This window comes from Brachycentrus maculatus, unplaced genomic scaffold (genome assembly GCF_059751285.1).
Source record: "Brachycentrus maculatus isolate JH-2025_06_01 unplaced genomic scaffold, ASM5975128v1 h1tg000261l, whole genome shotgun sequence".
Classification (NCBI taxonomy): Eukaryota; Metazoa; Arthropoda; class Insecta; order Trichoptera; family Brachycentridae; genus Brachycentrus; species Brachycentrus maculatus.
In genome coordinates this window covers 1,294,855-1,322,402 of record NW_028281012.1, presented here as the reverse complement: position 1 = coordinate 1,322,402, position 27,548 = coordinate 1,294,855, and the positions used below count along the sequence as shown (strand labels likewise).

Here is a 27,548-nt window from a genome sequence, read left to right as displayed (position 1 = left end):
TGAAATCAGACCACTGATATGGAAGATCCGACAAGATTTGAAGATGGCAGAAGCACTTGTGCAGGCAAGCCTGATGACGTCACCGGCAGCCACGAGGAGACTCGCAGTCAGGAGCCTGCAGTTAGGAAAGGACCCTGAAAAAGGACCTTGTGAGGAGTACGAACCACCAAAAGAGATCCTCCTTTACTTGGTTAGGTAAGCGATTCTTTAGTATTTTACAAATAAAAAACATCGGAGGAGGTGATTCGATAATTGATAATTGGACAAGAATTGAGAGTGAAATTTCAAGGACGCGTCTCGTTTTTTAGCATATTTCTTTGCATAGTAAAGAATAAAAATATATTGTAAAGAGAAATGTATATTATTTTTTTGACATCTCCACATAGACTAAGAAGAGTATGGAAGTCTAAGCATTTACGCAGGACCAAGTTCTTTATATGTACTTATATGTTCAAATTTCGAAACGTTGTACAATAATCACTTGAATTTTCACAAGTGACATCTATTGGTGAGACGAAGAAGCTTTTTAATTGAACTTTTATATTTGTTTGTGAGGTCCGAATCCTGGATTTTCATCACTGACATGAGAAACGCCAGAACATATCCTTTGTATTTTATTATTTTGGCTTATCATTTGTCGAGATAACTTTATTATTTGTGAAAAACGCAGCTGTATTTTGACGGTCGAACTCGGAGGTATAATCTTAAACAAATATGTAAATATATCAGTAATATTGACAATCAAACAAATTTAACTCATTTTTAGTAAAAAAAATGTAAAAACCGATTGTTTTCACCCTTACAATGTCCATCATACTTGAAATGTACTTTTGTTGGATTTTTTTATTGTTGCAGTTTTATCATGAATATAAGAAAATTTGATATAAGTTTATATTTATATATATATATATATATATATATATATATATATATATATATATATATATATATATATATATATATATATATATATATATATATATATATATATATATATATATATATATATATATATATATATATATATATATATATATTACATATATTTATTATATACATATATTTATTTGGCGTTCTATTCTCTTTGTATACCCCTGCAGAAAGTGGAGTGATAGTGATAGTTAGTAAGTAAGTTATAAATAATACAAATAAATAAATGAAAACTCATTTGATAATATTTTAAAATGAAATGAATTGAAACAAATTGAAAAACGGTTTGCCTCAACATTAAAGCCAGAGATATCTGTAGTATATTTTTGCCGGAAATATTTGATTAAGGTTTTTCAATTAGGGTTGGATGAAGATATATTTTTAATACATTGAAAATTATTAAAAATTCGGTATTAACACAATGAGCAGCACAACAAAATATTTCCATCCTTTATCGATTAATGCTTCTTTTTGTGGTTTTTATATATTCATTCAAACCCTTTTCCGCACCCCAATGGTGCATAGGGCACTGCATTATAAACACAGTTTTATCTTGATCGTTAACACACGAAGGAAAGTTATTCCAACGGCGGTAAGTAAGGGTAGTGACAATAACTGTACACTGGCTAGAACACTATTCTTCAAACCCTCAGCCCTCCACTTCAGGCACCAGTCAAGGGTAATATTGAATAAATATTGAGTGAAAAAATCACTTTTATTTATTTGGCCCCCCCAGGGAATCGAACCCGGGACCTCCAGAACGGTAGCCGAGCGTGCTGACCATTACACTACGGAGGCGTACCATTACACTACGGATGGTTTTTATATATACGAGATATATATTTTATATGGAAGACAAGTTTTTGACGACATCGGAAAAACGTCAAATTAATAGTTATTTTTACGAAAATAGTTGAAAATATTACCCATGAAAGAGTCTACATAATAATTTCAATTAAATTAGCATATTTTTTTTTAATATGCCTCCGTCGCTTCAATTTATCAACTTTTGAAATAAGAAAACTTTGAATTACAGGATATTTGAAAATTAAAACCCAAAATCCATTAAAAAAATTATTAATAAATTATCAAATAAATTGCCCGCTTTAAAAAAATTGCAGATTTTTATTTTCTTTATTGGTTGACAATAATTTGAACATCGACAGATGTACTATCGTTTTAATTTACCACCAAAAATGTGACACATAAATCAAAAATCGTCAATTTTCAGTTAAGCATGTTTTCGGAATGCCCACAAAATGTGCTATATCCCAGAAAAAGAGGCATATTTTAACTTAATATTTACCCGCTACATGGCAGAATGTGTTGTTTTTGCATTTTGAAGGAAAAGTATTGTTTAATTATTTTTTCAAATAAACTAAAAAAAATTTAAATGGAGAAAAAATCTTCAGGTTTTACCTAAAAAGATCTGTTGCGTAGTAAAAAGTTCAATAAGTGGCTAGTTATTTATTTTTAAAACATTGTATTATATTTTTAAACTTTAAAAACGGTCTCCTGAAAAATCAAGTTTTTTTATTCATGACGTTCTTGAAAGGAGTAGGTGACATGTACATATGTATATACCATATACATATGCATATGTATGTTGTGTGTTGTACTTTAGTGTGTGTGAATGAAAGGACGTTATTATATTTGGATGTGCCTGCCCTGACACAATTGTTGGCACCACGGTTCAATGGTCGATTGAATAAAACGATTGATTTATTTTCCATACAGAGGAAAATTTTCTGCATTCTATTTTCAATTGTAACGGATTTACAATGTAACAAAACGTATTATTTGCATATGAAAGTCCAATGCTCTTTGAATACATTTTATGAGGATAATGCCCTACATGGCAGTGTAAATTAGTATTACATGTCTGGCATTATTGTTAATAGGATTTGTGCACATGCATAGATAAGAAAACATCTAATTAAAGATGTCAGTTCTTAGAAAATATGCTTACGTAGAGTATATATATATTATAAAATCAATATTTCTAGAGTTAAATATCCATAAGTTATCGATGATAAATTTACAATTATTATTCTTTAATTCTTTACATCAACAGTAAAAAATGACACAATTTAAAAAATATTTTAAATACCTACTTTGCACGTACTACCTATGTAATGAAAAAAATCGTTTTGTTTATTTATTGATATCCTTAGTACTGTCTTTTTAGTTAACTTTAAAGTTTAATGTTTCAAACATTTTTTTATGCAAAGAGAAAATATGCAAATCCTAACCCCTGTATCATGCTCTCAACTATCTTAAATCATGATTTACTGTAAACCTTCTTTAGTTTAATAAAATATATAATTTATATGAGTACCTATCTTATATCTCAATTTATTTATTCTATATATTTAATGCTTGTCTACTGGTTGGTTCAACATATGCGTAAGTTTAATAAATAAAAATCATTGAATTTACTTAATTTGTAGAACATTGAATTTAATTAATTACTTAACACAAGTGTAGATGATCACATAACGTAAAAAAATACGTTTTCATTCAAATTAACGTTTTGGCAATAGTATGCTCATTAATTTGGATATAACTATTTCGTCCTATATATTAATTCAAGTATGGTTAGGTTGATACGACACCCCGTTTTTATTTAACTCAATTAAAAAAAACTCTAATATTAAAATCAGTTTATTGGAAAAATCTTAAGATTTTTAATAATTACTTAAAATGTTATCTGTCTTGTTTTATCCAAAAGTAAACAATGTACCATATCATAGCGAAGAGCTTTTTAGGTAATATTTTACGAAGATGTGCCGAATAAATTACCCGAAACTATTATTACTATTACATAAATATTCGATCAACAACATTCACGTATCGTTTCGTTTTCTTAAAATTACGAAAACTGACTTTGTATCACATTTTTGCGTTAAAAATTAATCATTAAGCAAAATACAAGAAATAGGAGTTTATTTATTACGTAATAATTTTTATTTTTTAACTTTGCCTTCTGTAAGTTTAACCCTGAACGGGGTAGGGGTAAGATGATACATATTTCAAACGACAACATGAAGGTTGAATTTCATCTAAGTAGCCTAATTATGACAGCGAAGGCAACTACCCTCTCCAACACTTAACGAATTATTTATTCAGTTAGGTTGTTGAATAAGTGGTGATAATATAATACAAGAAATTGATATCGTCTTCTTCAAACCCTATATTCACACCCCAATGGTGCATAGGGCACTGCATCATTTAAACGCAGTGTTATCCTGATCGTTAACACATAAAGTATAGGTAATCAGACATCCGCTTCAGGTACCAGTCCAGGGTAATATTGAAAAAATCACTTATATTTATTTGATCCCCGGGATATGGATATCATGGGAATCGAACCCGGGACCTCCAGGACGGTAGCCGAGGGTGCTGGCCATTACACTACTGAGGCAGACTAAATTGATATCACTAGGGGTGTATGCGCGGCTTACAACTTTACTCAGTGAATAAAATAATAAAAATTTCAATCTTGAAAATGAATGAAGTCCGGAGTGTGTTATTTTATACATTCCATTGTGTGCACTGTTATAAATGTTTTTTTATGAAGTAGAATTACATTTTTGTATAAATGAGTACGTTAGAACTAAATGTACAAGTGTGTTAGATGAGCTATATTACAGTTTTTTTCTTTACCATGTGCCATATTCTATTTACTTTGAGTTAAAATGACTGTCAAGTATATACATACGTCATAAATGTTATGACATATGAATGAGAATACGCGCACAATTGAACTGTTTACAATAACAAACGTTTCAATGCAACATCGTCGTGGTAATAGGTCATAAAATGATTGTCACTGTTTGAATACATATCAAGCTACATATGATGGGAAAATGTATATTGCAATTTATATAAAATACATGTATTTTAAATACTCAGCATTGGAACACTTAACCTTAACACGGAAAAAATCGTAAGCGCCAGTTAACGGCAGTATTCGTTAAGTCAAGTAATTACATTTCAAGTAATTGACTTTTTTTAAAACATCGTTTATGCATTGAAAAAAATAGTTTTTGTTCGACATAATTATATGGTTTTGAAAATAAAAGAGTTATTGAAAGGAAAAGAGTTAAAAAAAATATGAATACTTATATCTTTTCAAAATTTATTTTTAAACACTAAAAAATCTCCAAACAAATGTTTTAAAAAATCGGGTGCGAACAGACATGTGACCTCTCCGGTGGTCACCGTGGAATGAATTCCGAGTTAACGAATATCCCCTTGGTCCCTTTTATTTTAGAAATATACGTATTCAATATTAATACGATCGCTTTAAAGTAAACGCACGGGTAAAATTATTTTTAATTTCATTAATAGATTTGGCAGTTACTTTGTGGTAATATTTATCGATATTAATTAAAAAGTCACCCAGAAATGCCATTATTTTAAAATCTCTTTTTAATCGAGTTTCAATGCGTTCCGCGGAATTTTGTTCGTCACAGAGTTTGAAAACGGTGCAGAATACATGTCGCTTCGAAACACGTGTCATTCACGATGGATTTTTTTTAAGTATTGGTATTTTCCAAGTGAACTTTAAATTAAAAATTATTCGTAGTATATTTACTAAAACAAGACGATCTTTTCCTAGACGGTGTGAACGATGTTTTGCTGCGAAAGTATTTATTGTTCATCAACAAATAACTTTAATTATTTAACACACCGATCTGTCAAAATTAATTATCAAACATGATATCTTTAAAACATCCGGTTACGTACACGAGTATATACCTACTTGCACATAAGTTTACTGATACGTATCACATAATATACACACATCTCATACATATATATCGAGCGTCAAAAATTTCAGTCTGAGCAGATTTTTTAATTACAAACTAGCTGTACTTGGTCACGCGCTGCTGTGGCTCAGTCTAGTCAAATGGAAAAAAGATAAAATAAAGCACTCGAGTGTATTCGAATAAAACGTTGTGTTGAAATTTCGGTAGAATCAGTGAATAACTTTAAGGTGGAGCGCATTTCGTCGTAACGTAACACGTTACGATGCGAGCATTCGTATAGTCAGTAAACCGAGCCGAGCCGCCCGCCGCTCGTTCCGAATGCTCCATCCGAGGTCGGATGGAATTTTAGGTCAGTACAGGGTTGCTAATCTGTGGGAAATTCCCCAAACTGCGGGGAATCTTAACTCTATTGGGGAATTTGTGGGAATTGACACTATGTGGAAAAAATGCGGAGATTTTAATATTTTACTATTTTTATAATTTATCGGACATATTTTACCATTTAACAATTTAAGGGGATCCCGAGGGGTGGGGACGAAGTGTCGGCCTCTGTCCGTACATCCTCCTCCCCCCTCATTAATTGAATAGAGCATTATTTAACCGTGGCATTAATTTTTGAGGTAATGTTTCCTGTTCAATTTATTTTTTTAAATTTAATAATAAAACTGGAATAATACTGTATTTATTTCATAACGCATCTGCTTGTAATTTAAACCTGATTCTAAATCATATAAGTATATTAATTAGTTTTTTGTCGATATTACGGGTTTTAATATCATACACGTGCCGAATGCGGGTGCCAAATTTTTATAACTTCAAAATTTTCAATTATTATAACGACAAAATCCACAAGTAACGTTTATTTTTAAAGAATTGGCTAGAAACTGAACCGTGATCACGAGGTAAAATCTACAATGAATCATTTACTGACTAAGTTCAGTCGAAATCCGCTAGGTTGTTGAAAGCAGTGTTGGAAGGTGTATTTTATCGGATTGAAGCGTCCATTTGAAATAGTGCCCGTAAGACCTGTAGAGTTCCCACCACATTTCTATGGTTGATTATTGATTAGATCCTTTTTCAAAGTAAATATCTTTGGATTTTGTGACATCTCAACATAGAAGAAGAAGAATATGGAAATCTAGATATTTACAGAGCTTATGACTTCATAGGCTGGTTAAGTGATCGCTTTACACACGTGCAACATTCACAAATTCTACCCATGATTGACAACCACACTACTCAAATTTTTAGAACTCCTAGATATCTTGACCAATCTCGTGACACAGTACACATGAGTTCACAACAACCATCTATGTTGGTTTGAGGTCCTCAATCCAACATAGATGTTCTATGACAGGTCATAAATCTTGTAAATACCCAGACTTCCATATTCTTCTACATCTCTGTTGAGATGTCAAAGCATGTAAAAAATAACTTAAGTATAAGTGGAGATAATCCAGATTTGTGAATAAGTACTTAAGTAAGATTTTGAACACACTTAAAATGTTGGAAATATCTTTTGGTTAAAATGTTGCTAAAACCTCCCATTTTTTTTATTTTTTATATATTAATTGTAACCCACGAATGATTTTCCCATTTCACTTCTTAATGCGAGCATAACGATTTTTTTTTACAAAACATAATACTTCGAAACCTGTCATCTGATTATCAACTATTAAACATCGATCATTGTTGTTACCTATCGCATTATGCCTGTCAATGTACGGTGTATCGATAAGATTATTTTTGTTTCATCAAATATGTATTGTGAATTGAAATTTTTTGATAAATAATAATTGAATGATAATACTGTCACAAAAGCAATAAAGGGTTGATTTTTTAAATCATAATCTTATGTTAAGACATATAACGTTAACTTCAATCAAATAAAGGTCTAACCGCGCGTTACGTGGCAAAATATTGAACCGATTAAAAGAAAAGCTCCATAGATATAGAGAAATAACGAAATCAGATTATATTACACTGTCATTAAGTATTACAATTCTCTGCTGGAGGTAGATCTATGACGAATTTCAGTATTTGAAGATTTAAAAATGAACGTCCGAAATATTGTGAAGTATGTTTTTTTTATTTTAATCTGAAAGATGCTTAAACAAAAACACTGATTTTGATAAATAACTTTATTTACATACAACAAAAATCCGAGTAGACTTCGGCTGTCCAAACTTAAAACACAGTAAGGGACATTTTTTGTAGCACGTTTTGTTTGCATTTTTGGACTAAGTAGAATCTACTTAATCCAAAAATGCAACAAAAAAACGTACTAGAAAAAAATGTCCCTTTCTGTATTTTGAGTTTGGACAGCCGACTTATCAGTGTAGTAACCAGGGGCGTGCATTCCATATAGGCAGAAAAGAAGTGTCTATCCTGTTTTACCCTCGTGACATATAAAAACGTAACCAGTACCTACCCTACCTTACTAAGTAGTACCTAGCTTACCTTACTACCTACCTCTGCTGCCTACCCTAGTAAAAAGTACCTAGCTTACCTCGCTACCTGCCTCTACTGTCTCTTCTAATTAATAGTAATAAGTGGACAATGGTGAAAATGAATGATCATATTTCACTATGTTTATGATAATGATCACTCTGTTAGGACTTATTTCTTCTTGATATTTTTAGGATGGGGAGTTTCAACTCTGCTCCGAAGATTTTGAACGATGATCACCAGGACAAAAATCTTGCTGTACCGTCCAAAATGTCGCGCATGGAGTTAATGGATTACTGCGCGAAGGAGAGGGCCAACTCCTTCGCACTTATCAGGCGACATTTCCAAAGGAGAGAATCTATCACAGAACAAGTGAAACGCATGTCCTTGACAGGTAATGAACTTTTTTATGAATTAACTCAAATGTTTTGGCTGAGATCTCAAGCTCGTATCGAGCGTTCAAGTCTGGATGCGCTCAGCCGCGCTCAGGGCTACACGTGTGTTCACGCTCATATTTTTGCAACGTTTATAGGACATTTTTTGTTTTTTTTTTAGAATATGTATTGAAAATATATTCTTGGATATGTATTTTTTCAAATCCTTAGATTTCAGTGACTCTTTTCCTTTCAAAACCATATAATTATTTTGAAGAAAAACTTATTTTTTCAATTAATTAAGTAATATGTTACCTGGATTTAGAGTAAGTTGCGACTCAACGAATACCGGGCCTTAATATTTATCTTTATTAATAAAAAATTAAATTTACGTATACTCAAAATCTCCACAGGTAATTCACTGATTGCTTCGAAGTTTTGACAAAATGTTGCAATCCAAGGCGCATGTTTTTATCTGACTGTTTATACATTTGTTTACCGCAAAGGCGATAAACCAGGACTTCTGGGGTTATGCTAGGAATAGCACAACTAAATATGTTGATGGAAATCATCGAGTTTTGGACAAAACAAGTAGTATTTTCAAGATACAGTTAGGTCAGTGCAGGAGAGGATGTAAAAAGTTTCAATATCATTAATGTTACATTTTATACGGGATGGCACAAAATGAATGACGATCCTATTGGAAAAAGTCAATCATATTTGACATTTGTGAAGTAGACAGCTGCAGTTTACATACATATTGATAAAACGGGCACAAATATGTATCGCTACTGGCGACAGCCACTCGGCGGATTTCATCCTTTTCACTTTAGAAAAAAATTGAAAAGGTTCAAAAAAAGGATTCCATCACTCGAAATATATTTTTTTATTTAATAAAAAAGTTATTCAAAAACTTAATTAAATGATTAATTTTGCGCCATCCTATATTTTGATTATAATATATTATTAGATTATATGTTTGTAATCAGCTATCGTGTCAAATCAATTTCCGTTAGAATTGTGAATGTATCGTTATAAGCTATGGAGGAAAGGGATGGTAATATCGCCCGTGAAAACTGAATAGTACATCAGTCATCGAGAGTACATATGTTTTAGTAAATTGTTCAAAATTTTACAAAATACCACTTTGCTAAGTACGTTGGATATTCATTTTCAAGTAGGTACGCGTTCACGCAAGTACTCTAATATTAGAGAAATTTCTGGAAACAAATATTCGAAAATGTTGAAGAAATCTCAAACAAAAATATTCGAATTTTTATACAAATCGAATCGTATGAGCCCTATTTTATATTGTAATCCGCGTTTTTCGGGATGGATTGTGTTGTAAAAGATTGACCGTTTTGTATTTATTTATATTTTTAATATTTTACTGAGAACCCGACAAATTATTGTGGAAAATAAATTGAAAAGTGAAATTGAAAAGGAAAATAAATTAAAATGAAAACATCAATTTTTCGCCGACTGGCGAAGATCTTTCCTTCAACCTCTTCCGAGGCGAAAACGTTCAAGGCGAGACGCTGCAGAGATTCAAAGACCGGCCGCTTCAAGAGGAGCCCGTACTGCAAGTCAATTTTCCGTCGATTGGCTGACATCTTCTTTCCTTCAACCTCTTCCGAGGACTCGTGCGGTAGGCGGCGCAAACGGTCCTGTCCGCGACGGCGGAAGAGGCCTTGCTCGTGCTTGAAAACATTCAAGGCGAGACGCTGCAGAGATTCAAAGACCGGCCGCTTCAAGAGGAGCTGCTGCAAGTCCAACGAGCGCTAATGTCTCACTATCAGAAAAAGGAGGCGCCGAAGTTGTTGAAATTTCAAGTACTCTTGAATTTATTTCAACCCTGCAATATTCTGTATCGTACTTCTATTTGTATACTATTTATTGTATTTTTTAAATAAATTGTTTACACGCCCGTTTCTTTTTAAATAAATATGACGTTTGACCTGACTGTCCTCGCTGTTTCGCGAATTGCTCAGGAAGCGATGAGCGGACTCTTATAAATCTATTGATGATTGTGCCACAGCAGTGTCGGAAACGTATTTCGAAGAGGCAAAAATTGCCTTAAAAGTGGTCATACGAATTGAAAGAGTACCCCAAATTTGTATTTATTGTTTCGGCGTTCACTTTGTGGTAAACGACTAGTTTCGTAAGTTACAGATGCTACCATCATGCAACGAGTAGATGAAAGCATCTGTAGTTTCCGAAACCAGTCGTTAAAAAATAAATGTTTTACTTAAGTGATAAAAAACAAGTGTCTGTATTTATATCCTAATTTTTTTTTAAACGTTGTTTTGTTTTTTTATTAAATCGTGTATTTTATCTATCGTTATGGAAATTTATTACCCACGTGACCCAATTTAATTTTTTAGCTGATTAGTAATGAGAAAAAATGGTCAGAGTAGAAAAGGTTAAGCTGTATCAACCTCAGGATGTTTGGATGCTGTCACAGATCAGAAGTACATTAGACCAGTGCTCCTCAACCTTTTTCTCACCGGTGACACACCAAAATTCTTCCTAGAATTTCGCGGCACACCTAAAGCTAAAATATATAAACCATTGAATTTTTTTATTAATTTGGCGTTTAATTTATAGAATTCCATTTTAATTTATGTATTAATTGTTAAATCACTATGCATAAAACACTATGCATGTTGACATGCATAGTGTTTTTTGTGTACCAATTCTCTATCCAAAGTGTATGACCTTTATTTATATAGTCTGTAACAATGTAGTTATAACCGCACCCGAAACACCAATTTCAAAACCGTCTCCATTGTCGGTGTTTTTTCCCGCATATATATAATAAAGTCTATTACATATCCAGTTTTGACATCACACAATTTTGTTAATGCCAAAATGGTGTCTTTTTGACGGAATGTATTGTTTTATGGATAATCTTCCCTTCGAAAGGAGAAGGCTTTCATCAATGCAGAGATGTTAAAAAGAAATCAGAGTTGATTGAAACTTTTCTTTTACATGATCAATAAGCATATTTACTTTGTGTAATGAGAAGATAAGCGTCTCTTGGCATAAGTGATCTGAATATCAGGTAGTTATGAATTGGTTTTGTTGACTAATATTCGTGTATATTACATTTTATATTTCGTGCCATCAACATGGTAATAGCAAAACATATGTTTAGTTTTTCAATTGTGACTTTTTTCCATTTATGAAGGCGCAAATTTGGTCCCAACGTAGTTGATGTTGTAACATCAATGTGATACCTGTTTGTTTCTAAAACAATTTTGTCTATCAAATCTCTTGACAAAAAATGTTCAAACACTTCAGAAATATCGTATGCATATTTCCTCGGAATGAAATTTCCCACATTCCATGTGGGTGGTATGCAATGCAACGGGTAGTCTGTATCCATTTCCAAGTTTGGCAATGCCAATGAACGTGCTACATCTGGTTGCAATACATTTAATTCAATATGTAAGCCTTCTTCATCAGAGTCTTGGTCAGGTTTCTTCATCAGAATCAACTTAAATAAAGAATACTTATGTTTCAAGTCAGTGCAGGCCACCGCTTACCTGAACTAAATACGCGCTTATCACACACGCTCGCTACAGCATGAAATCATTTAAATCTGCCGTTGATTTAATCAGAATTAGGGCTTGTTTTTTATTCAATATTTAAGCCTTCTTCATCAGAGTCTTGGTTGCTTTCACAATTTTTGCATTCAGAATCGCTGTTCATTACAAAAAACATGATATTTTCATCATTGCCGTATAAATTTTCACTAGGTAGAGACATATTTATGATGATAAAAGTTATAACAAAAACATATCCCTTGAATATTTGAAGCACCACACAATAAACAAAGAAAATAAATAGACAATCACTTGATAGTTCATAATAATATCCTTGTACATAGTTCCACACGGGTAATAAATATAATAATTATTGAAATAGTTATTGATAATTTAGGTCGCCTAAATCGATTGACGCAAGAACAATGGATGAAGTCTCAATGTGAAGAACTCGAAAATCTTAACCGAATGCATAATGCATTTGGTCTTCACAGAAAACTAATGGAAATAGCTGGTACAACAAGGAAAGCATCGCCAACATATCTAATTGATAAATCCAATAAGATAATATTGAAAAACATATTCGTGACCAGTTTCAGGATAATCATAACAACGTAACATTTCAGGATAATCATTGTTTCAGGATAAACAAGGATCATCCATTCTAAAATCGGAAATTCTTCATGCAATATCAACATTGGATAACAGAAAGTCATGTAGGCCAGACAAAATTCCAGCTGAAGTGTTAAAACTCATCCATGATCAAAATATTAAGTATCTACTCTCTCCCTCTGGTTTAAATCCTGCGGATTGGTCTGTAGCAACAGATGACATCTCTTTCGCCATTCTCGCCTATTTTCGGAAGTCCTCTTCAGCTCCTCAACTACTTAAGTTGTTTAATACCATTTACGACACAGGGATTATTCCCCATGATTGGCTGATGACAACAATCGTCAAAATACCCTAAAAAATTTAATGACTATCGTTTGATTAGCCTTATGAGACATACACTTAAACTATTTCTGAAGATAAATCACGCCAGAATACGTACTAAATGTGAACAGGACCAAAAATGCTTTTGGAACCAGGGAAGCATTGTTTGCATTTTATGTTTTGATGCAAAAATGTCAAGACCAACGCAAGGAGGTACATATTCGCATGGTCACAAATGAAGAAGTACTCAGAAGAGCTGGATCACACAGAGAACTCTTGTCCAATACCAAGGTTCTGAAGATTTTATATCTGTGTCACATGTTTGGTGCAGAAAAATACTAAACTCTGCAAATCATAATGATGGGGAAAATAGAAGGACGCCGAGGACTTGGCAGAAAACGAACATCTTGGCTTCGCAACATTTGCGACTAGACCGGGATGAGAGGAGTGGAGGAGTTGTTCCGGACAGCGCAGGATCGCGAAGCCTTTGCCATAGTGATAACCAACTACGGAGGGACCTAACAAGGCACACAAAGAAGATCTGTCATTTTAAAGGAAATTACAAATGGAAATGGATTTGAAAATGGTCATGGTCCTCCCTTTTCTACACTGTATAGGACTTGCGCCCAAAATCAGGCATAAAACCCATCTGTGATTCCGCTATCACTGACATTCTAATGTATTGTGCTTCTGTTAAATTAGTTTTTGAAGGTGGTCTGCCAAGTAACATATGCCTTCAGTGTCTATGACAAGTTAATAAATCTTGTTCCTTCAAAAAACTTTGTGAAAAATTAGATTCTGTTCTAAAGAAATATATTCTCTACGGATATCTACCGACTGAGGACGTTCTTCAATCTAAATCTTCACATATAGGCATTGAAGATGAAAAAATTGATCCCCTTCAAGAACCCGAAGAAGAAGGAAGAAATGCGGATACACCATTGGAAGTATATGTTGAGCAGCAATCACAGTTTATGAATGTTTAACATTTCACAACGGTAGAAGAACATATCTCTGAGGATGATGATACTTCTGGTATGGAATGCCCAGAATTGGGACTAGAACCGGAATGCAATCTCACTGAAAATGCTTTGGCAGCAATGAAAGAAGTGTGGTGATAACTGATATATCAAATAAAAATCAAAGTTTTTGGTTGCAGCAAACATATTCTATAATTCTAGACAGGGAAGCCTTAAATGTTGATAATTTAATAAAGCTTAGTTTGGTCACTTCATATACGGAAGCAAATGCAGATGAGCCGGAAAATGTTGTGGACCAGATGAATTTGGAAAAGTTGTTTTCTTGTCAAAAATGTAAGGAGTCATTTGGTTCTGCAGAAGACCTCACTCTACACATGTCAGTGCATTCCTCCGGTGAAACATTCCAGTGTAACGCTTGCAACAAACTATTTGTTAAAAAAAAAGTTTCAAAACGGCACACTAAAACTCACATGACTTGGAAGGCACACACATGTCATTTTTGCGACAAGAAATTCTCTGAATTAGGAGCTTTGAATAAGCACATGAAAAGCCATTCCGCCTGGAAAGAAAAGAAGCATTTATGTCTAATTTGTGGCAAAGAATATCAGAATTCTCAGTACCTGGCCATCCACATGCGGAAACACACCGGAGAGAAGCCGTTACCGTGCGCCGAATGCTGAAAATCCTTCTACGATCCACGGTTCCTCACTTCACATACTAAAGAAAAAACTCATCAATGTATAGTTTGTGCCAAACGATTCACCCATTATTCTACGCTGACAACACACCTGCGCGCGCACTCATACTGGTGAGAAACCTTTTGTTTCCAGAATTTGTGGGAAAAGCACAGGGACCTGAAACCCTATAAGTGCACAGTTTGCGATAAACATTTTGCAAGGAGCGAAGATGTAAATTTGCACATGAGAATCCATGCAGGAATGAGGTCATTTGAGTGTCCTTTTTGCAGCAAGAGATTCACTACATCGACAATGTGAGGAGAAGAATGTCTCATGTCTCTTCTTCCGACCCCGAGGATTCCGGCGCACCGGAAACCCGCAACGTACTATTGGTACAAAGGGCCTGCATACGAAATTTCATCCCCTTGGACTTTTATCTCAGTATCGGAATCATAAATAGATTCGGCAGCTTCACTATTACTGTCGCTTCCGCTCATTTCAAAATCCGAGTCAATTGGCTCCAGATTTTTCAAAATTTCACCTGACTTTTTTAATTTAAGAAGTAAAATAATATATATGAACTTAAAAATCACTTTTTTAGCCCTTACCACACACGCTCGCTACGGCACGAAATCAATTAAATCTGTTGTCGATTTAATCCAAATTAGGGCTTGTCTTGTCCGTGGCCGTTGGGTTAATGGTCTTCCTGTAGATGTAATAATAAGACAATAATTGATCCGAGATGCCCAAACCGCTCACACATTTTTTGTATTCTTAAACGCTTTCAGGTTTTCGGCCAAGACAATCCGTCTTACCCGTGTGTAAGAAGGATTATGGTGTATATTTCAATCGATAAAGGATGTCCTTATTTTATCGATATTGCACATCAGCTGACTTGGAATGTTTTGGAATGTTTCGAGTATTTGCTATTCATATGTGTTGCGTGCCTCGTTCAGCCATGACAAACCATAGACGGCCGTGCAATGAACAAGTGAGCAGCATGACGTCACCACGCCTTTAAAAGTAGTGACGACGCAAGGTAGATCCTCTTTCGTCCCAAGCCACCAAAGCGACCTGGCCTACCTTCAGTTGCCCATTTACCGCGTATGAAATTTGTAACTTTAACTAATTTGTGGGAATATAAACCTATAGTAAAATCTGTAATCTTAAGTTATTTGTAAGCGTAATCTTTGTAAAAATAAATGTGAATCGTTCAAGTAAGTTTAACGATTTATTCTTTCATCCATTAATAAAAATGCAACTTCTGAGGAGATAGTGGAGACGTGGATGCACGTAATCAGTGCAAAACGCACACTTCCCCACATCGGGTAAATACGCCTTCCACATTTGGTGATCACCGACGTGCGAATATTCCACATTCAGATACGCCTCCACACATAGAACTTCGAAAAAATTATAATAGAAGACAGATGTGAATAAAATGCACATTTTTAGACGACTGCTTCATCACGTCAAAACACGGGACAGGGATCCAATGCTTGGTTATACAATACCGTGTTTTCACGGCTTCGTGGTATAATGTGTTAACATCAGCCACTACCCAGATTTCCATGTCGTATCTCCCTGGCTTACTTTTTATCTAAACATGGAATGGATATTACCCTCTAATTGTGGCAAGCCTTTCATTAACTGTTAATAGACATTTCCCCCTTAATGTGGCAAGCCTTTCATTAACTGTTGATGGACATTTCCCCCTTAACCTGGGCGTGTGTGGTAAGCGCGTATTTAGGTCAGATAAGCGGTGGCCTGCACTGACTTCAAACACAAGTATGTATTCTTTATTTTGTGAACGTGAAAAACTATCATTAATCTGGAGTCAATAAACTCGGATTTTGAAATGAGCGGAAGCAAAATGTATACCATATCCTTTTTTTAATCTCTGAATGTTTTTTAATAGTTATTATGACATAAATGTGGAATTGTATAATTGGCTTTATTTTTATAAATGTTAAACTATTTTTTGTTAATGTAATGTAATGTTTATTATTGTTAATGTAACTATTGTTTATTATATACTTTTTTTAAATAATTATTATGTAACTTTTTTTTTAAATCACTATAAATATTTTTATATAACTTAATTATAATGTCTACCGGTTTCGAAGCTAACCGCTTCTTTATCAAGACTGATTAATACTAAAACGCTATCTACTAAACAATATTCAAAATATTTTGACGGTTAGGGAACGGAGCTTAGGTAGATCTCAAGTGGCTTTATTTTTTTTTGTTGATTGGCAGTCACAGTCAAAAGGGATCAGGGATGATGAGTGATTGGAAACATATTTTAACAGACTTTTAGCAAAATCATTTACTTGTGTATTTATTAGTTGTGAATTATTATTAATTGCCTTTTTAATTTCTAATATTTCTAAGTAATCTAATTTAAGTCCTCTATTGCATGTGTGTAATATGTTTAGACCTTTATTTTTATCAAATGAGTGATTATTTTCTACTAAGCGATTGGCAAATTCAGAATAATTATTACTATGATTGTATGCTCTTTACGTCAGATGTTAACATTTCTAGAGGTTTTTCCTATATAAAGGCTGGGACATGATGAGCACTGTAAGGAGTAAATTCCTGATTTATTATATTTATCGACTTGATCTATATTATTTCTTAAGGATTTATTCAAACTATTATTAGTATAAAAGGCGGGTTTTAAATTTTTGGGGAGTGTCTGAAATATTATTAGCTAATTTTTTATCAACATATAATTTTCTTCTCCATTGTAAATTTTCATTTAACCTGTATGGTACTGAGCAAAAAATAGTTGTTTTATAAGGGTGGCCTGAGCTTTTTTCAAAAAATTTAATGTATATATTTTTTGTATATCGTAGTCATACAGGAGAAAGTGACCAAGGCATTTTTTTACAAAAATGTGATTATTGACTATTTGATATCTTACTAGCTTAATATTGCCCTGAAAAAGATCCCAAAGGATTTTAAACATGGAAGTATAATATATTGACTTGTTAAAAATGACTAACTGCATTGGTGTTTATTTTCTTACCAAGCAGAAGTGACTTAAATGGCCCTCCTGAACATTTTATGTTTTGTTAGTTGGTCACTTTCTCCTGTACGACTACGATATGTTAGTGTCATATGGTACATATTTAGTAAATATTTGGAAGGAAATCAACTCCGCGGACGTATCTACTATGTATAGTAATATAAAGAGTATTTACTTATCAATAATTCCAGGGGTTCACAACAGATGATTTTGCACAATTTTGTTGTTATCCAAAGTAATTTTACATTATAACGCACAACATTGTTTACAAAATTTTTAACACTAAATTATTTTATTTGAGTTCACTAATATTGTTTTATTGTGTGGTATTCCTCAAAACACGGAATCGCACACAATGCCACGTCGCATTCTACATACATAAATCTTGTCTCTTTTCTTTTAGCTGCACTTTTTGTAGAGTGGCGACAAACGTGGCACTGTCTTTGTGTTCTGCTTCCTTGGGCCGCTGTTTGAGGAACAAACTTAAGAAAGTGTCTTCCGGTAAGGCGTAATGGATGGTCTAACATTCGTCTACCCCCTGATCTGCTGACTCTTTCCACACCATATTTTTCAATAGCTTGTTTGATTACACTAAGATAAAAGTCACTAAACGCGAGTTTTTTTGCCAGTTTTATGTTTATGCATAAAAAAAGCATTCATAACAGATATATCAAGCAGTCTAAAAAATATTTTTTTATACCACTTTAGTGTTTTACGCGAGCACTCAACAAACCCTAAAATTCGGTCCACCCTGTCGACTGCGCCCATATTTTTTGAGTAATCGATGACAACTGCTGGCTTTTCTCTACATTGACCTGTTCGGTAGTCAATTTTATGGCTCATTTTCATTTTGCTCTCATGCATATTAGTCAGCATCACTACTTCCCTCCTGTCTTTCCATTTGACTGACATCAGTGATCTAGATTTGTAATACTCTACATCACCTTTTTTCATTTTTACTTTGTCAATATCAGGCATTTTTTTTTTATTACTTCTGGCCGTTTCGCAAGCGTTTGTCCCATTCTTAAAAAGAAAATCAAAAAGTGTCGGGCTCGTATACCAATTATTTACGTATAATTGGCAGCCCTTGTTCAAATAGTCGCGCATCAACGTCGTTACTACAGAACCCGATATGCCTATATCAGGATTCAAAATGATGTCAGATTCTGAGCCCGTGTAAATCATGAGGTCCAAGACGTATCCGGTAAGTACATCACAAAATACAAAAAATTTTACACCAAAGCGATGCCTTTTCGATGGGATATAAATTTTGAACGACAAACGTCCTATCCATAAAATAAGGCTTTCATCAATGCAAAGCTTTTGATACGGAGTAAAAGTTTCTCTAAATGATGATCGCAACAAATCTAGAAGTGGTCCAATTTTAAAAAGTTTATTATTTACTGGCTTACTATTGTCAACAAAGTGGAGAGCTCTTAGTATGCTAAAAAATCTATCCCGAGAGAATAACGTTCGGAAAAATGGCGTTTCCACGATTTGATTAGTTGTCCAATATTGGTTCATATTATTTTTTCCAACTAAACCCATGATCAATATAGTCATAATAAATATATTCATTTCTTCCAGAGATGTGTTCGTCCATTTATTCATTTTCGAAGAGCTAACTAACTGGTCTGCATATCTATTAGTCTCCTCCACTATCATGCCCATGACCGAGTCTGAAAAAAATAATTGGAAGTATTCCAATTCCGTCGATTCGTCGGTTATGTTGGCTGTCGGACTTATTCTTGATGCAGAACTATCGAAAGTATGGAGCGTCGGGGAGAAACTTCCTTTATTCCACTTTCTTTTGTCAACTTTGACTTTTTTAGCAGCGGGTGGATTGCTGTCTTCCTAATCAGATGATTCATCTGAAGACGATTCGTTTGATGACATCACCAAATCATCTATGTCACTCAAAATATCTTCATCCTCGCTTTCTATAAGCATTTGCTCGATATCTTCATTTGTATAATGAAAAGACATTGTGAACCGTCAATAAAATACACCGAAAAACTAATCAAAACAAAGTATGTATAAAAATAAAACTCAAATAACACTCACAACAAAAATAAATCAACAAAAAACACAAAAAACGTCATCAAAGCGACGAATGTAGACGAATATATAAGTGAAAACAATTAGATTATAAAGATTTGTGAGAAATTACCGCCAAAATAGTAAACAAAATTTCGATAAACAACCGCACGCGGACAAAATGTTACTGACCGCCACGCGGTGCATACATTACGGAACACGTGATTTTGTTATCTTAAAACTTGGCCGTTAAAACTGCCATAATTGAAATCAGTGTCTAAACGTTTTTAAAAATATTACATAGATGCCGACACGTTACCTGTTTTAACGCAAACTCGATACCCTATCAGAAAAAAGCGGGAACGTACATGTACGGTCATAGTCCTTTTGGGGTGGTAAGTGCCAACCGTACATGTACGGTCATAGGACCGCACAGGTTAAATCACTTGGTGGACAAGAATGTAAATATGTGTTTCTAATATTTGTTTTTAGTTTTGTATTTAAAATCTATTAGTTTACTATTGTAACCATTATTTATCGCAAATTGTTTTATAGTTTTAAGTTCTTTATTATAATTGTAAGGGTATAATGGAACATTACTTAATCTATGGATCATGGAGTGGAATGCGGAATGTTTATGTGTTAGGGGATGGTTAGGTATCTGTATGCGTTGGTTTGCGGAAGATGTCAAATTCTATTTTTTTTTTAACTATAGATAACGACAAGTCCAGGAAGTTAAGTTGTGAGTTTTTACTTATTTCTATTGTAAATAGGATATTAGTATGAATAGAATTGAGTAGGTTCACCTATATTTTCCGTCCTATAACATCATGTGATAATTTACTTCGAGCATCCTCGTCAACAATAAATAAACTTCTTCTTCTTCTTTTTCCATGTTCGCTCCCTAGGTGGAGCATATGGCCAACACGAGTCGTCTCCAAGTCACTCTGTCACGCGCCATCTCCTTGGCTTCCTCCCAGGTCAGTCCGGCGTCTCGAAGTTCCGCTGAGTATAGTCGGTGAATGGTCGTCAGCGGCCTTCCGGGGCGCCGGAATCCTCGGGGTTGGAAGAAGAGACATGAGGGGTTGATGCCCTCAGGTGGCATTCTAAGGACATGTCCCAACCATGTCCACCTTCTTCTCTTCAGGACTTCCAGTATGAGGGGCTGTTGAGTTCTTCTCCTCACATCGTCATTCCTGACGAAGTCATACCACTTTATACCCAGTATTCGCCTCAGGCATCTATTTTCAAAACTTGCTAGTTTCTTGCTTTGAGCTTTGGTGAGGTGCCACGACTCACATCCGTACAGCAACACTGTTAGGATGCAGGCATTAAAGAGACGACACTTGGTTTTTGTCGAGTAAAGCAGTGAGTCCCAGACATTGCGCATTTTATTGAATATAGCTCCTGCCATTCCGAGCCGTACATTCAGTTCCTTCTGGACACTACCATCCTCCACCATGAGTGTTCCAAGGTATCTGAAGGTGTCGACTCGAACGAGCGCTCGTCCCTCACAAGTAAGATGTTGATCTCGGTCCGGACAGGCTGAGTTGCACATGACATTGGTCTTTTTGGCGTTCACTCTTAGGCCTAACCGAGCGGAGTTTATTTGGAGGGAGTCAATTATATCTTGCAGGGCTCCGATCGATGTATCTATTAGAACTGCATCGTCCGCATATTCTAAATCACATAATTTCTGAGCAGGACTCACTGCAATTCCTCGATCCGGTGGAATTGACATTCGTAGGATGAAGTCAAACATGATGATGAAGAAGATGATCAAGAAGAAGATAAATAAACACGTACCCGTAAAAATTCCACCCCCCCCAAAAAGTACCAAACCTTTGTCGAAGGTGTTTGTGCCACTTCTAAACTAAAACCGAAAATGAGAAAACAAAGTAAATTTGTGTGTGCCGGGTGTAATGTGCCGCTATGCGTTTAAATGTTTTCAAAAATATAATAAAAATAATTATTGAAATTTCTCACAGTTAAAATAGCAATCATTACGTTATTTATGTCTTTTTAAGTTTAGTGTGTTTACCTTTTCAAGCGTTAACTATGAAAACCACAAGGGCTTACTGCGGCGACAGTCTGGTGCGGTACCCGCGCACAACTCTTTAGTACGGTATGTATGTGTGATATGTATATGCATGCATCTACTTATGTAGTGTATATATGGCGCCGCTGGCCTTGTATTGGGAAACAATCAAGATTTGGTGACGTTTTAGTAGTTTATTTACATTTAGAAACGTACTTCATAATGTTGGTGATGATTTCTTTAACACGGGTTGTTGAAATATATACGTTATATTGTTTAAAGTCGTGATTTAGATTACGCAAATGGAGCATCGCGTGTGACAGGAGGATAGGTATATCCAAGACCCGTGTAAAAGGTTAATGTCGCAAACCTTTCATTAACTGTTAATGGACATTTCCCCCTTAATGTCGCAAGCCTTTCATTAACTGTTAACGGACATTTCCCCCTTAATGTCGCAAGCCTTTCATTAACTTTTAATGGACTTTTCCCCCTAAATGTGGCAAGCCTTTCATCAACTATTATAAAGACCCTGGACAAAAATATTTCAATCACGCTGCATTATATATTGAGCAAATCGGCTTAAACCTGTCCCGGTTAGATAAACTCTGAATTGTCTACTATTCTTGTCATCCAAAAGTACATGTAAATTTGAATAAATATGAGACAATTTGTCACTACACTTAACCACCGAAAAAAAGTGGTTTCGAGATCATAACTCCTTCAAAACAAGCTTCCAACCATCACATTTTCCAGAAGCTAACAAAATTCCAATAAAAGCTTTTAACTCGGATGTGTCAGCAGTGTCGAAATATTTCGAACTGGTTTGTCAGTGCCAGTAGTCACTCTGAAGGCTGCATTTCTCTGGATATTATGATCCATTTTGTGTCAAAAATTATTAATAAAGGTTATTTAAGTTTTATGAGAAACCTACTAAAGAAAACATGAATTTAGATTAAAATCGAGAATCTCGTCACATACATAATATTTACTTAAAATCATTTTGGAATATCTGCAATAGTATGATATTAAGTCAATTATCTATCTGAAATTCAGAATTCTTTCATAATTCATTACCTTATTTACAGTTAACTTTTTTCAAGTAATTTTTTCACTAATGCTCATAACGGAGATGTCAAATTATATAAATCCCCAAAACGGATATAAAATCTGTGTGAGACTATTTGCCAGAATTAGCGCCCTCGGAATATCTTCTTCCGCATATCCTTTGACTTTGAACTTGTAGCATTTTCATTCTTGTTTTTCTAAATGTCCATCTTTTTTCAGTCACCACACCCTGGATTCTGGAATGACAAAAGGTTGGCTGAATCAAAAGTTCAAATATAATAATAATAAAACCCTTATCCGCACCCCAATGGTGCATAGGGCACTGCTTCATATGAACACAGTGTTATCTTGATCGTTTACACATGAAGGAAAGGTGATCAGCCTTCCGCTTCAGGTACCAGTCCAGGGTAATATTGAATAAATATTACAGTGAAAAAATCTATTTTATTTATTTAACCCCCCTGGGAATCGAACCCGGGACCTCCAGAACGGTAGCCGAGCGTGCTGACCGTTACACTACAGAGGCGGACAGTGTTGATATAGTCAACTTTGGTTTAAGAGCTGCATGAGAATCGAAAACATGGTAGTCCAACAAGCTTACCACTACACTGTAAAAGCAGTCATTATACATTGAATTCAAATGTCATTTTTATACACTGTCATGCATAAAAATGACATTTGAATTGACGTATTTCTATCCGTTCGGTTGATTCACGCTTAAGGACGGGAAGGGTATATTTACCTTCTGCGCCGGGCTCATTTCAAAGGCGGAAAATAAGGAAATATAATATGTTTTTAAATGAATATACCAATCGTTTTGTTAAGGTATTAATTATATGTGTCAGCCTCCGTAGTGTAATGGTCAGCATGCTCGGCTACCGTACTGGAGGTCCCGGGTTCGATTCCCAGGGGGGGGGGGTAAATAAATATAAGTGATTTTTTTACTCTAACATTTATTCAATGTTACCCTGGACTGGTACCTGAAGCGGAGGGCTGATCACCTTTCCTTCATGTGGTCATGATCAAAATAATACTGCGTTTATATGATGCGGTGCCCTATGCACCATTGGGTGCAGACGAGGGTTTGAATAAGATTAATTATATGTACATAAATATCAAATCCCGTACCCAGCTGTCCGCAGGCGTAAAAAATACAATGTGTTAATTTGGGAATTATAAAAAGATTTTTTATTTAGTTTACGGAATCAACTTTGTTTAAGGTCATTTGTCATTTGTATTACTCACCTCAAGTGAGGATACTTTCCGATGCTCGCTATACCACATCTTTCTTCGGTAAATTCTGCGCTCTTGAAACTGGTACAGTTAAAGAACAGAGCTATCAATACTAAAATAAAATTATTACTTAGTTGGGAATGAATGCCTACATATAAGACATGATCTATCTGCACCTAACTAAGGCCCTACAAATCAGAAAACAGGGATACTTAGGTCCGGACCTAACTATATAATAGTTAGGTCCGGAAGTAGTAATGCTTTGAGAATATTAGGATTTGTTCTGCTTACCGATGAAGTTTTCAAAAATATCTACTTCCACAGATCCTCGCCACATGAGCTCGAGTACTCTCTTATGATAGAGATAGTCCGAGAGATGTACGGTATTGTGACCAGCAAGGTTGCTGCGGAGCAAAATCAAGGACTCAGATGCTGGCGTCAATCTGTAGATCTGTCTCAGCTCTCGCTAGCGTTGTAAGCTGCAAACAAACCCTTTGTTTGAGGAATAGGCGGTCGCTTACATGATTTCTCTGTATAAAACAAAGTATTAAAACAATATAAAAATGAACCATGAAAAACTATTCTATTAATAACAGACAACATAATAATATTTCTATAGAAGGACGACTCAACCATTGTGCGACTAAAGCATTCTCAAAGTGGGCGATAATGCCTCCTTGTGGGCATTCTAGAAGACTTTTACAGGGCATACGAAGCCCAAAAAGATAGATAGAAGTGCTAAGAAGTAAGATATATATTTTTATTCCTTCCCTTATTTTATGATGGGACATTCTGGCGATTTTGTTTTCCCCTTTGAGGAAAAATTTTGATAGGGGGGCACCAGGCTAAAAAAAAGTTTGGGAACCTGTGAACTAAAGTGCCTTTTCAGGGCTACTACATGGAGTGAGCAACTTTGTGCAATTAAGTTCCTTATCGGGTACCAGAGGTCTGCGACCTATCTGATCAGGTATCTTCCTCTATTCTACCTGACCCGAGTTTTTTCAGGGAATCTACATATTTTACAAAACTAGGAAGGTTGCGAGGTATGGTCGTTAGTCCTAAAATTATGCCAAATATTGGTTTATATGTTTCTGTTAGTTACCTAAGCAGCAAATGTTATAGTCTCCTGCTGGAAGGACTGCCCCTATGCTAAATGACATTTCTTCAGATATTGATCTGTTCCATGTGTCCAGGGGTTTCCCAAAGTGACAATCCTCTACTACTTCTCATTTTCCTCATTTATTTCTTGATTATTTCCTCTTCTTTTTGTAGATCCTAGGGATCTGTTTGTGCCTCCGCATGTCGCTCTTGGGATGTTGACTTCCAGCTGTCTTTCCATCTTTTCGGAGGTCTGCCTGGGGGTCTGCGTCCTTCAGGGTTCAAGATATTTAAAACATGTAGTAAACCAACAGAATAGCGAACAAGTGTAACTGTGCCTATATTCAATAAAGGTGATAAGAGAGACCCTGGAAACTACCGAGGTATAACTCTCCTTAGCTGTGCTCTAAAACTTAATACCACCATTGTCAGAAATAAATTGGAAAGATAATTCACCAATAGAGAAAAACAACAGGGGTTTAAAAAAAACAGATCAACAACAGACGCCATCTTTGTTGTTAGACAAATAGTTGAAAAAGCAATAGAGTTCAATAAGACAGCTTACCTCTGCTTTGTAGATCTTATTAAAGCATTTGATAGTCAGATTAAAGCACGTCATTAAAATTCTCGACGAAAAAGAAATATCCTCTAATATTAACTAACTAACTAATTAACCATCACGCCGCTTCACCGCAGGGGTAGGCAGAGAGAATCGAACGCCACACCACTCTGTCTTTGCAAACATTCTTTGCCTCTTCTACATTCATGCATGTCCTCATACATACCCGACGATTATTACGACTCCTGACCCGGCCGCTTTCAAGTATTTGACATACCTGATTGTGCCAAGTTTTCCTCGGTCGTCCTCTGCTTCTTTTTCCAACTACATTCGCCCCATAAATTTGTTTAACCGTTCTTTCTTCACTCATACGCTCCACATGTCCAAACCATCTCAACACACCTTTCTTAATTTTATCGACAATGCTTATCTCAGCCTTACATTCTTTCCTTATTTCATCATTCGAACATCTATCAAACATCGTTTTGCCACACATTCGTCTGAGGGATCGCATTTCGACTGCATTCAGTCTGCTTTCATCCTTCTTTTGCCAACTCCATGCTTCGCTTCCATACATAAGGGTTGGAACCAGAACTCTATTGTGTACTGCCAGTTTAGCTTCCGCTGATAGATTTTTATTTGCTAAAACTGATTTTAGTGCACCATTCACTCTGTTCCCAGCATTCACTCTCCTTTCTATGTCTTTATCAATCTTTCCATCCCTAGAAATCCATCTCTAATATTGTGAAACTTATAAAAGATTTAAACACCAACAGCCACACAAGAATCAAAGCAGATGGCGAACTCACAAGTTCAGTTCCCGCTCCAGTCGGAACCAGACAAGGGACAGCCTCAGCCCATTCTTTTCAATTTGATTATGGACAAATTGATAGAAGAGGTTGCCAATATGAACCTGGGCTGCCGACTGGGCAGAAAAATAATCTTGATTATTTATGTATGCAAATTAAATCAATGTTTGTAAATGAAGAATTACCTGTAAGTTTGGAATTAAATACTTATTTCAATATACTCCTTAAAGAATTTTAAAAAATAAGAAGATATCAAAATTAACGCCCATTACACGTAAATCTTAAAAAAATATATAAAAGAAAAAAAAGGCTATTTACCATTAATCAAATAAATCAATAAACCTTGAGTGTAAATCCTTCTCTAACCACAAGAGTCCGCCTCCGTAGTGTAATGGTCAGCACGCTCGGCTACCGTTCTGGAGGTCCCGGGTTCGATTCCCAAGGGGGGTAAAATAAATATAAGTGATTTTTTCACTGTCATATTTATTCAATACTACCCTGGACTGGTACCTGAAGCGGAGGGCTGATCACCTTTCCTTCATGTGTAAATGATCAAGATAACATTGCGTTTGTATGACGCAGTGCTCTATGCACCATTGGGGTGCGGATAAGGGTTTTATATATATATTTATAACCACAAGAGGTCAGTCTCTTTTTTGGAGAGGCATAGCGAAACCATAATTATAAGTTTTTCATGTTTAGATGAATGTGTAGAAACTGTATTAAATTGTATTAAAAAAATGTAACTATGTATATTAATTTTTTAAAAAATCAATTGAATTGGATGTGTGCATGACTATAACTAAAATATTCCAATAATTTACTGGGCATCCAACTCATGGTAATATGTACACATTTTTTAATAAAAAATTGGTTGGTTAATACCACATTTTAAATCCCCCCCTTATTGTCCATGTTCCCTATGTTGCTGATTAAAAAAAAAGAAACAACTTCTAATCCCTATTTATTATTTTATGTCCCAAGGGCCAAAAGTCTAAAATTTATACTTA

At 34.9% G+C, this 27,548-nt stretch overlaps 1 protein-coding gene across 1 annotated transcript; it reads left to right on the top strand.

Annotated features, from left to right (window-relative positions):
* Window positions 1-27,325, top strand: LOC148305809 (uncharacterized). The gene is made up of 3 exons (XM_088266107.1): window positions 1-195; window positions 8,348-8,547; window positions 26,506-27,325. The coding sequence occupies exons 1-3, from the start codon at window positions 44-46 to the stop codon at window positions 26,709-26,711; spliced, it is 558 nt and encodes a 185-aa protein (XP_088122233.1). The 5' UTR covers window positions 1-43; the 3' UTR covers window positions 26,712-27,325.
* The last annotated feature ends 223 nt before the right edge of the window (window positions 27,326-27,548 follow it).

Excerpts from the sequence above, each read along its gene's own strand:
- LOC148305809 (XM_088266107.1), top strand. The coding sequence starts at position 44 with ATGGCAGAAGCACTTGTGCAGGCAAGCCTGATGACGTCACCGGCAGCC. Across the intron at positions 196-8,347 it reads ATCCTCCTTTACTTGGTTAG|GATGGGGAGTTTCAACTCTG; the intron begins GTAAGCGATTCT and ends TGATATTTTTAG. Across the intron at positions 8,548-26,505 it reads GAAACGCATGTCCTTGACAG|CCACACAAGAATCAAAGCAG; the intron begins GTAATGAACTTT and ends AAACACCAACAG.